Consider the following 12,826-nt stretch of genomic DNA (forward strand, 5'->3'; position numbering starts at 1 on the left):
GTCGATCACAACAGAAGCAGATGAAATGTATTCTGGGTGTATGGATTGTTCTTACTAGCTTTAGCTTTGTAGTTTAGTCGCTGTTTTAAGGGGCCGTCTCCACATTGTTTAATTCAGGACAGAACGGTTGAGTGTGTCGGGGACAAATGAGCACAATCAGAAACATTATTGTCCCAAACAATTGTTACTTCTCCTAACAACGAGAACATTCCACTTATATGTATCTCAGTTTCCCTGATATTCTGCATTTAACAGCGGATTTGGTTTCATTGGGCAATTATGTGACTCCGTCCGCGGCTACGTAAATGCGGAAATAAATTGACTTTACTTTTTTTGTTGAGTTTAGAGATTATTAATTAGGCATACTAGCGCTTTGTCAAATAAATAACAACCATAGTGTGATCCCAAACTTTTAATAGACGTGTTTTGTTTTTATTAATTCGCTCCTCATCGGTTTCATCGTCAAAAGCTCCAAAATTTGCAAGCACGAAAATAAATTTTTTATTAATTGTCCAACTCTACCGTAAGTATTATACTTGTTAGTACCTGCTGTTTAATTGTAACGTAAATCTTAGTTGTAGTTTTCATTACCAAATTTGGAAGCGTTGAAATCGCCATGTAAAATTGCTATCGCTAATCAGTGGCATGTATAAGGCAAAACCAATTAAAATTGGCATCAAACTAGCGCATTTTGGAAAATTGGAGACTTCCTTTACAATCAAACCTTTTTGTATGAGGCATACTTGCGTTGTTGGCAATGTTCCCCTTAATTGTTCATGTGTGTGAGCAAACACAAAAACTCCCTGATCATTCAGTAGAGCACATGTGGCAATACCAGCAGCACACCTGTCTCAAACCAATCTTTTATTATAACACTCAAATGACAGGAGTCATTTTCATGAGATTATTTAGTAATATTAGTGATTTGGCCCACTTGTAATGAAAATAAAAGAAATCTTGTTTTTCATAAACTATGGATTAGTATTGTTCAGTATGTCTGGGTGGGGGTCCTGCTTTGGAAATCATTTGTACCCCTTTCAGAGATCACGTTTAGTTACCCTTAAACATCCTCATTGTGCACAATGAAATGTAAGCATAGGATGAAGTGTGCATTCCTGTAACTTTCTCTGGTAACATCATTCCATGATTAATATCAATAAAATAACATTAATAATAAATGACAGTAGAATAAGCACACATATGACTGAGGAGTCATAGTGTAACTTTATGTGGTGTTTGAGTTGTCCGACTTTTTGTGTGGCCATAAACGCACCAGTGGCTTAGTGCTATGCGTGTTGGTGACAAGTTGGTTTTGGCCTGGTTTGTACGGCATAAAATGACTAGTTTTTCGAGATAGAAGTTTTTTACTCATGTTTTTGTGCGGTTATGGCCGAATATAAACAGTTTTGCTCAATAAAGTGATCGATATAATTCCTGTCCCCGAAGCATCTCGATAGACGTTGCAATAATTGAACGGTGTTCAATTGAACGGTGTTGACGAACACTGTTAGTGCCGCTTGTTGTCACTGTCACTCAGAGTTGCATTGCAAAATTATACAGAATAAATGTGTTTATTTTGTTTAAATTTCAAGTGGGATTTGATTTGGTGCGCGGCATATATTTGCTGTGCGCAGAGGACGCTTGAGCAGTGCGCAATTGCGCAGGCGCGCACCTTAGAGGGAACGTTGGTTGTTGGCATTAAAAATTGTAATATTACTCAAGGCAGTTTGTCTGAGTCGACTAAGTGCTGCTTGAGTGCTTGTTTCGTCACCAAGTCTGCGACGTCACAAGCAACAAAAGCACCGAAATATGCCACTGTTTGATTTTACGTGAATTGATACCCGGTAGTACCGGCAGAATTTGGTCTGTGTTTCTAAAAGTACCCTTGTATTAATAGATCAGTATCACAATGCAGTAAGTAAGAACAAACATTTCAAGAACGTACGGCTGACACTGTGGTTTCTCTGGGGCACGATTTGAGGTTGGATCTGTAGTTTGACTGAGGGGTGGGCGGCCTGAGCCGGAGATGCTCTCCACAGCTGCTCCTGAGGACCCGAAGCTAAGGAGGTTTTTGGAGAGTTGCCTTTGGTGTGGTTCTCGATGTCGGCTGGAGTTGACACAAGTAAGGAGGGAAAAGATCAGCTGTGACAATTTCTTATTGATAAAACACATTTTAAAAAGCAAGGAAGAAGTGTACAGTATGAGTGTGGTGGTAGAAATAAAAAGCTAAGGATAAACATGAAAAAAACTTAACTCATAGAAAAACATGAATATTTAAACTGTATTTCAAAATCAATTATTGCACTCATATTTGAAAACTTAGTGGTAATCATGAAGCCTTGATGTTTTAGAGATTCCCAATCTAAACTGCACATACAGCTGCGACAAGTAAAAACATCAATACCGTATACTACATTTAAAATGCACAGCTACCCTTTTTAGAACCCTAACAGCTGCCCCAGAACCAGATCTGCAACAACCCCCATTACGACACTCAAGTCAATCAATTCGACGCCTACAACATGCTTGGTCGTACAGACTTACCAAATTGACTATTTGTTTTCGCTGTCGAGCTCAACATGCATTTGTGGTTGTGGACTCACCAGCGTGGGACTGCATGTGCTCCAGCAGGTTGTTGTAGAACTGGAACTGGATGCCACAGGCACCACAAGTGTAGGGTTCTAAAAAATCACAAGGCCCAGAAGAGCAGTGACAAAAACGCTGGCGCTAATGCATCTTAGTCCATCCAGCTGCCTCCATTGTGGCTCTGAGCCGCATGTAGGCCAAAGAATATCAATACTACCAAGGTCTCACTAATTGCTTTTGTCGTTACTTATCGAGGGACAAAAGCACCTGAATGGGAGATGTAGCTGGCAAGATTTTAAATACTTTGTAGAGTATAAAGGTTGAGTTAATTCAGGCTGGGGCCATACATATACAGTACAGGCACTATCATTGCAACCTCAGTATACCCTCTATCCTAACTCTGGTTTAAACAGACTAATAACCACAACATAACAAAAACACAGAAGAGGAGCACCAAAAGACTTCAGGAGATACGCAGCAGCTTAAAAAAAATAAAGAAAAATCTGCTAATGTATCTTTAGCTACATTGACTATTCTTGATTTCCTAAAACATTTGTATGGAACATTGTAAAGACAAAAAGTAGCATCAAATTTAGATTTTTTAAGGAACTTTTAAGTTAAAAAAAAAAAATTATAATCTGCTTGCTTTGCAAAAACAAAAAAGGCCCGGCAGTAAGTTTTATGTATTTTTAAACTATTTACAGTAGATCATTATTATTTACTATTTTTAGGTTTGTAAAATGAGACTTTAAGTAACCTTCAGGAGGAGTGAAGCATGTACATTGCAGGTTTAAGTATAATACCGTGTTTTCAAAGATGGAGATAATATTTCAAATATTTTAATATTCAATTTTTAAGTGATTTCATTTATTGAAATCAAAAGTTCTTTTGAAGTGTAACTTCAACAACAAGGGGTGTCCCGATACAACATTTTCTCTCCCGACACGATATCCTGATTTTAGAGCCTTGAGTAGTGGACAAAAATGTGTTTTTGTCCTCAAAATTATACACACAATATCCTACAGTGATAACGTGAAAATATTTTTTGTGGCAAATGTATTAAAAATAAAAAATAATAAAGAAATACATGTACATAAGTATTCGCAGCCTTTCCTTAATACTTTGTTGATGCATCTTTGGCAGCAATTACAGCCTCAAGTCTTTTTGAATACGATGCCACAAGCTTGGCACACCTATCTTTGGGCAGTTTTGCCCATTCCTCTTTTCAGCACCTCTAAAGCTCCATCAGGTTGGATGGGATGTGGCTAGCACACACATTTTCAGATTTCACCAGAGATGATCGGATTTAAGTCTGGGATCTGGCTGGGCCACTCAAGGACATGTACAGGGTTGTCCTGAAGCCTTTTCCTTTGATACATTGGCTGTGTGCTTCGGGTAGTTGTCCTGCTGAAAGATGAACCGTTGCAGCAGTCTAAGCTCAAGAGCACTCTGGAGCAGGTTTTCATCCAGGATGTCTCTGTACATTGCTGCATTCATCTTTCCCTCTATCCTGACTAGACTCCAAGTTCCTGCCGCTGAAAACCATCCCCACAGCATGATGCTGCCACCACCATGCTTCACTGTAGGGATGGTATTGGTCTGGTGATGAGCGGTGCCTGGCTTCCTCCAAACATGATGCCTGGCATTCACGCCGAAGAGTTCAATCTGTGTCTCATCAGACCAGATAACTCTGTTTCACATGGTCTGAGAGTCTTTCAGGTGCTTCCGTCTGGCCACTCTACCATACAGGCCTGATTGGTGGATTGCTGCAGAGATGGTTGTACTTCTGGAAGCGTTTCCTCTCTCCACTGAGGAAAGCTGTAGCTCTGACAGAGTGACCATCAGGTTTTTGTCACCTCCCTGACTAGGGCCCTTCTCCCCCCGATCGCTCTGTTTAGGTTGCTGGCCAGCTCTAGGAAGAGTCCTGGTGGTTCCAAATGTCTTCCATTTCCGGGTGATGGAAGCCTTTGTGCTCATTGGCAGCAGATATTTTTCTGTACCTTTTCCCAAATTTGTGCTACGAGAGAATCTAGTCTTGGAGGCCTACAGAAAATGTATTTAACTTAATTCTTGGTATGTGCTCTGCCATGCACTGTCATGTGTGAGACCTTATAAAGTATATAGACAGGTGTGTGCCTTTCCAAATCATGTCCAACCAACTGAATTTGCAGGTAGACATCTCAAGGATGATCAGTTGAAACAGGATACCCCTGAGTTAACTTTTGAGCTTCATGGCAAAATCTGTGAATACTTATGTACATGTGAGTTCTTAGTTTTTTTTATTTTATACATTTGCAAAAATTTGTAAACAAAAATAATAATTTTTTTCACATTGTCATTATGGGGTATTGTGTGTGTAATTTTGAGGACACAAATGAATGTCAATCAATCAATCAATGTTTATTTATATAGCCCTAAATCACAAGTGTCTCAAAGGGCTGCACAAGCCACAACGATCTCCTCGGTTCAGAGCCCACATAAGGGCAAGGAAAAACTCACAACCCAGTGGGACGTCGATGTGAATGACTATGAGAAACCTTGGAGAGGACCGCAGATGTGGGTGACCCCATCCCTCTAGGGGAGACCGGATGCAATGGACGTCGAGTGGGTCTAGCATAATATTGTGAAAGTCCAGCCCATAGTGGATCTAACATAATATTCCATTTTGGAATAAGGCTGTAACTAGAAGTGGGGAAAATGATCGATTTTAGGTGTATCGCAATTCGGACATGGACGATTATAGAATCCATTAGTAAACGTCAATAATCCATATATTTATTGTAAATAAAGTAATGCGGACGGTTCTAAAATTTGACTGACTGCAGTGAGCCACCTCACCGAGAGATCCGACCACCTCCTTTATTATCGGGCACTTTATGTTCCAGTTTTGCACACATTTTCATTGATTTAAAAATGTGGGAATTATTTGAACTGTTTCCTATTACAAATGCACTGTTTTTTAAAGTTGCAAGTGATAAATGCTTATTTTGTGAAACGAACAGAAATGTAAAACTGCATTAATATACATAAATTAAAGCTGCATCAATAATACATTTTTTATCGAATCGTAGGTCCTGTATCGTAATCGAATCGTGAGGTGCCCAAAGATTCTCACGTCTTGCTGTAACATAACAAAATGTGGAAAAAGTGAAGCGATGTGAACACTTTCTGGATGCTCTGTATAAGCAGGAATTATAGTACATACTGCTATTATTTTGTAGTGTGGAATGTTACAAAAAGGCTTGATCAAGTCAAATTACTCAAACATAACACTTGTACTGGTATGAAAAAAAACTAACCTGTTATTACATTGAATGGACTTATGGTGTCTTTAATTAAATTGAAGTAGAGTGGTAATTTGTTTTGGCAATAACTAGTGGTCACAATAATTAAGTTTAGCACATGACTCTCATGACACACTTGAATGATCCACACAAGAGGATACTTTCTAGTAAATGTCTGACTTTGTTTACATAAGTAATATGCAATTATATCCAGTTTATATGTGTTTATATAGACCAATGTCGTATCTTGTTTGCTGTTGTGTACTGTACTTAGCTGTTGGGCAGCTACCAGCTTCTAGTATCTCACAGTATAGCTTGCAATGTTTACCTTTTGTAAATGAATTAACTAAAATAAAAGAAAATATCAAACATATGTGCTTAATGAAGGACATTTACCGTAAATTCCAGATTATAAGCCCCTATTTTTTTCCCCACACATTGAACCCTTAATTAATTCATGGATTTTTCTTCGCAGACGGCCATAATACAACGTTTGAAAAATAAAGAAAAACAAGAAAATACAATGAGAATGTGTTTTGTTGTTAGTGCAATGGCGCCATCTTTTGGACAAGTTTGCTCACTGCAGGTGCAGCGGAGTCCTTCCATTTAGTGCTTTCAACCGAAAGTAAGAGTGCCGTTCAGTGTTTTAGCCGTCCTTAGCGTTCTGTTCGTATGGATTCTTCATTTAAAACTCCTAGCAACGTTTGTAAGTTTTGCAGTATAACTAAAACTGTTTATACTTACTAAATCGTCCCATGTGTGATGTCTGTAGGAGGGTTTTCATGCATATTTGTACGTGCTATCCTAAAGTAACGATGCTAGCGTCTTTAGCATTAGCTAATTTGCTAACAACGACATTATTTTTATATTGTTTCAGTTTTGTAAAATCCTCAGTGTACTCGCCAAGACGTCACCCTGGAGTGATTAAGTCTGTTTAGCTGATTGGAGAGCTAGCTTCCGCAGCTAGTGGGTCCATGACAATGACCTCCATTTTGTTTGATCAGCCATTTTACTGCCGTGTTATAGGCACCGTTTGGAAACCATTAAGGTATGTAAATAAACATTTACAGAATCTTTCTATGCAAATAGTCATTTCGCAACGTACTGTATATATATATATATATATATATATATATATATATATATATATATATATATATATATATATATATATATATATATATATATATATTAGGGCTGCAACTAACGATTAATTTGATAATCGATTAATCTGTCGATTATTACTTCGATTAATAATCACATAAAAGAGACAAACTACATTTATATCCTTTCCCGTATTTTATTGAAAAAAAATAGCATACTGGCACCATACTTATTTTCATTATTGTTTCTCAGCTGTTTGTCCATGTTGCAGTTTATAAATAAAGGTTTATAAAAAATTTTTAAAAAATTTAAAAATTACAAAAAAAAATAAAAAATTGCCTCTGCGCATGCGCATAGCATAAATACAACGAATCGATGACTAAATTAATCGCCAACTATTTTTATAATCGATTTTAATCGATTAGTTGTTGCAGCCCTAATATATATATATATATATGTATATACAGTATATGTATACGGCTTATATATGTTTATGGCTTATATATCGGTGCACTCTATAGTCCGGAAAATACGGTAGCTGTTAATTGTCCCGCTTTACACAAGTCAACACGGTGCAAGACTACTTCTATTGGAGCTAATATAGGAGATTTCACATGCAAGCTGATGTCATCCAATTTCTTGGATTTTACTGACGTCATGTCCCTCCCATTCATTATGTGTTGTGATCAAGCTAACTCAGTTCTCAATGGATATTAGGCGCCAGCAAATTGCTTGTGTTTTTTTCTCGTTCAAATCGCAAAAAGGATAAACATTTCTTCAGAGTTTATTGAGAGGTAATCCAAAAGGACGGAAGACTGCAAGATTTTAAGAAACAACACTCCAGTCCAAGGGAGTACAGTCGAAAAATACATGAGTTTGCAGTGATCACTTCGTTAAAAGGTTTGTTTGATATACTTGTAATGCTTATTATTTCTCATTTAAGTATTATCTTAATATTACTTGTATTTCTTTAACACATGATTGATAAGTGTTTTCGAAAAGCACCAACTCGACGAGTCTAAAGAAAATAAAGCAAATGTCAGCAAAAACCTAAACGAGTTAAGCTTTTACCAAAGGCAGCAATCATAAACGAAGTATTCAGCACATATACAATGTTGACATCTACAGTTATTTTTTGATAAAGATCAAAATGTCACGTTACTCAAAAACACATTACTCGTAAACGGCGCGTGCAACAGCAACAAGTAGACGCAAAGTTATATCATGAAATGCAACTTTACCTGAGCAAAAATGATGCATATTTATCCAGGAGAGTCTTGATACCAATTTCCTTGACCCAGCCACACACAAAGAAGTTGTAGACCTCCATGCTTTTCCAAGTTTTCATCTGTTTTGCTGTGTAGATGATGTCTGGAGTTATAGTTCCATATGTCTGGGAACGCGAACGACGTATAATCCTTAATATCACTCGCCAAATTTTTTTTTTTCATAATGTGTAGGGCTCTATTCCATTGCATAGTTTGATTAATTTGCTCGTATCTGCTTTTTGCAGGAACATTTAAGCTTCTTTTGTACTTCGATAGTTTGCGCTTTGCTGGCTGTACAACAGCCATCTTGGCTTGGTTGACCACCAGTGGTTTTTACTTCCGGGAAGAAGTCAAGTGTCGGAATACAAGCAATACTTGTTGTTTTTTTGTTGTTGTTGTTGATATCGGACCGATATCCGATATCATTATCGAATCGGGACACCCCAAACAACAATACCACTAATAGCTAAAACAACAATACCACTAATAGCTAAAACATAACATTCAGCCCATGTATGGCACATGGGCATATTCTAAAAACTAAAATTAATTATTAATGAGATTATTAAATATCCTACCAATTTGCTTTGTCACTTAATAAAATATAAACTAGATTTAATGCAGAAAATGTATAAATACGACCCTCTGCATTATTAATTTTTGCAGTATGCAGCCCTCGCTGGTGTAGCGCATTTTGGTGGTTGATTTACAAAATGCCCACCTATTTTTTTATGTGCTCTGAACAGCACTTTGTCCTTTTTTAACATGCCTTTTGCAAAGGGTAAAATCTATTAAAATGAGTGGCAACTTAATGACTTATGGAAAATATGGGTCCCAAGGGGAGGGCAATTGAGACCCCCTGATTTAGTGTATTTATATCAGGGAGTAAAAAGAGGCCCCCCTTTTTATGTTCTCTGAGGCTCACACTTAAAAAAGCTCTGATCGAAGCGTTCTCCAAATGTATAATACACCTAATGTGCATCCTTTTAAATAGAATGGTGATGAAAGTGAATGCAGCATGATGAGAAGCACAATGGCTCGCACAGAAATAAAAGTGACATGAAATGGAGAGAGAGCTGCTGCGTGCGCATAATGTAATTTGTTTATAGCCGAAAGGTGGGGTCGTGTGTGTGTTTGTGTGCGTGTATGCGTGTGTGTGTTTGTGTGTGTGTGTGTGTGTGTACAGGGGATGGGGGTGTGACTTACTCTGAGGTGTAGAGAAGGAAGTAGCCACCAGAGGGCTCGGAGTTCCTGTGAACAGGAGGATGTGAGTTACAGTATATACTGGTAGATGCACAGAAATACTACAATAGCAGTTTGATGACTTCCTCGTGGAAAAAAAATGTGTCTTGTTACAAGAAACAATTGGCCATCAATGTTATGCAAATTGCATACAACAATGTAAGCATTAGGATAAGGGGAGTGGCATCTTTGTAATATGAACAAAGCAGTACATACACAATAGAATGCAGGGAGGCAGGTTGAAAAAAATAAACCTCTTCAAAGTCTTTTTGACAAAGACAAAATGAAAATTACGGGCAACAAACACAAGCCTAAAAGGACTCACCACTTGAGTTCTGCGAACTGTTTGTGTCCACCAGACTCGATTGTAATGCGTTCTCCAATTTCCGTCTGAAGTGAACGTCTGTGTAAAGTGCAAAAAACAGGAGAGACACTACAGTAATCAGCATGAGGTATCTTGTGGCTAATTCAAGGATTGCTACATTTTATATGCCACCATGACTGTCAGGATGAGGTAAAATGTGCAATTGTAATCTTTTACACATGTCAATCAATAGAGGCTGCGAATCAATCGCGCCAACCGTCTCATCAAATGTGAACATTTAAGCTCCTCACACGAGCTTAAATTGCTGCTCCTCACTCCTCGTCTTTTTTGACCCACTTTTAACAAGACGTGTGCATGCTTTAAATAGCTCTTTATGGCAAAGTGCTCATCTGGAAAAAGAGTTTTGGAAGCTTGGGACTTGTCATGTATCATAAAACAATGTAATATATGTTGTACAGAGTGACACAAAAAATAACATAACCTATAAAAATGTTATTAAATCCCAAAAATGGTCCAGCAACTTTCAAGACATTTGCTGACCTTAAACTTTAGTCTGTGTACGATCATTTCCTAAAGTTTCCATTATCTTGGTCTCTGCATAAAAGCCATGTTCTTTCCAAAATGGGCTCCACAGTGTTGGAGGCAAACTTGCATACAACACGCAAAATTTCCAATTACTCAAACTTTAGAAAATTTTGCAGTCCAATAATCTCTGAACTTCCGAACCGAGTCAAAAATTATGCTTATTGATGGAGCATGACGACACAGAAACTTTCTAAGAAAATGTGCTTGCACATTTTTTGGAGAAAGAGGACTCCATGCAAAATGTATTTTCCTTGGTTGACTTCAAGCTAAGGAATTTTGTGATAGCTATTGTTCCAATATGTTATGCACAAAGTCAACTTACAGACAAAAAAATAAATAAATTGACAGATTTATTCAAACATTTGTGAGTTCCGTTTTTTGGGGGGGGATCAGTTTGACCGTTTTGATTTTAGTTTGTGATTTACATAGTAATAACTACTAATGGAAATAATAAAAAATAAATAATCTGTTCCTGTGTCAAACTGTTACAATCGTTACCTTTACACTTGTGTTTGAAGAGACACTTGAAACTATTTAAAGCTGCTGTATGTCACAGTTCAGTAGATGCTCAGAGGGAGCTCGCGTTCTATCATTGACTATGTTAACACTGCAGGCCAAATTGTCCCAAATCAGAATGTTTTCGAAATCTGATTTTTTTTCCAGCTGACTGTAATGTAGCAGTCTGTAAGTAAATGTGATCTTTATTAGACTCCAGTGTAAACGCGCACAGGCCCCAATGTGGCCTCGACGTCACTTGCATGTGCAGTTTGATAAAGTGAAAACAAAGGAAAATGACCGGATTCCGTAAATGAACAAGGAAGTCCCTGCTACTACTACTACAAAATAAAATAAAAGTCGCCACAATAGATAATGGTCACCACATCTACAAATCAGTGTTGTTTTACGTGAAAATAAATTATAGTTATGTAATGTATTAATGAATCAGAATAGTTTTATTGCCACTGTTTGAGAACGGGTTCACAAACTAGGAATTTTTCTTGGTGCAATCGTGCAACATAAAACACATGTAACACAGATTTGGTAATAACAAGAGCTGTATCTGAGCTATCAGATCTTCTTATAGACTTAGAAGGAATTCAAAGGAGCTACTGTTAGGAGTACTAATGGATATATATACTGTAATATATCTGGGAGGGTTCTAATCTTTTTATGGCTGTTAAGTAGAAGAGCCACGGACACCAGCGTGGATCAACATTAGCTTTATTTTTCAACTCACATGTAAGCAAATACGCCACAGCATCAATTACAGTCCTTCAACAATTGCTATTTCTTCGGAATCAAAATATATTTTCATATATTACACATAGCCCATTATTTGCGCGCTATTGACTAGTAATTAGGGCTGCAAATCTTTGGGTGTCCCACGATTCGATTCAATATTGATTCTTGGGGTCACGATTCGATTATAAATCGATTTTTTCGATTCAACGCAATAATCGATTCAAAAACTATATTTTTCCGATTCAAAACAATTCTATATTCATTCAATACATAGGATTTCAGCAGGATCTACCCCAGTCTGCTGACATGCAAGCAGAGTAGTACATTTTTGTAAAAACCTTTTATAATTGTAAAGGACAATGTTTTATCAACTGATTGCAATAATGTAAATTTGTTTTATCTATTAAATGAACCAAAAATATGACTTATTTTATCTTTGTGAAAATTTTGGACAGTGTGTTGTCAAGCTTATGAGATGCGATGCAAGTGTAAGCCACTGTGACACTATTGTTTCTTTATTATTTTTTTTTATAAATGTCTAATGATAATGTCAATGAGGGATTTTTAATCACTGCTATGTTCAAATTGTTTCTAATATTGATACTGTTGTTGATAATATTCATTTTTGTTTCACTACTTTTGGATTGTTCTGTGTCGTGTTAGTGTCTCCTCTCAATTGCTCTGTTTATTGCTGTTCTGAGTGTCGATGGGTAGGGTTTGGTTTTGGAATTTGATTGCATTGTTATGGTATTGCTTTGTATTATTTTGTTGGATTGATTAATAAAAAATAAATAAATAAAAAAAATAAAATAAATAATTTTAAAAAATCGATTTTTGAAAAATGAGAATCGATACTGAATCGTACAACGTGAGAATCGCGATTTGAATTCGAATCAATTTTTTCCCACACTCCTAGTAGTAATGCATCGAAAATTCGGCCATTGAAAATAGACTTTGGTTGCCAAAACCGGATGTTATGATGAAGTATCCACTTCCGCTGTCGGGCCGCGTCTTTCCCTGCACACCAAATGACGTACCTTGCCAAAAGTTGACGAAAACATCCCGTCCGGGTCGTTTTCAGGTCGCATTGTCGTTTAGACTGAAGTCACATTTGAAAAGATCAAATTCCAATTGGATTTGGACTACCTCTTGATGTGGCCTTAATTTGATGTGAAAATATCATATTTAAA

General features: G+C 37.1%; 1 protein-coding gene across 10 annotated transcripts in view; it reads right to left on the minus strand.

Annotated features, from left to right (window-relative positions):
* LOC133655278 (zinc finger protein 618-like) overlaps positions 1–12,826 on the minus strand; it is a 90,552-nt gene that overhangs the window by 9,379 nt on the left and 68,347 nt on the right. For 9 of the 10 annotated variants that reach the window (XM_062055268.1, XM_062055273.1, XM_062055277.1 and 6 more), the window contains 4 exons: positions 9,810–9,887; positions 9,449–9,493; positions 2,604–2,681; positions 1,946–2,107 (listed from right to left, as the gene is read on the minus strand). In XM_062055268.1, coding sequence (XP_061911252.1) covers positions 1,946–2,107; positions 2,604–2,681; positions 9,449–9,493; positions 9,810–9,887 — 363 coding nt within the window. The remainder of the gene's footprint in view (positions 1–1,945; positions 2,108–2,603; positions 2,682–9,448; positions 9,494–9,809; positions 9,888–12,826) is intronic. The other variant, XM_062055275.1, reaches the window with a different exon arrangement.

Source organism: Entelurus aequoreus, linkage group LG08 (genome assembly GCF_033978785.1).
Source record: "Entelurus aequoreus isolate RoL-2023_Sb linkage group LG08, RoL_Eaeq_v1.1, whole genome shotgun sequence".
Lineage (NCBI taxonomy): Eukaryota > Metazoa > Chordata > Actinopteri > Syngnathiformes > Syngnathidae > Entelurus > Entelurus aequoreus.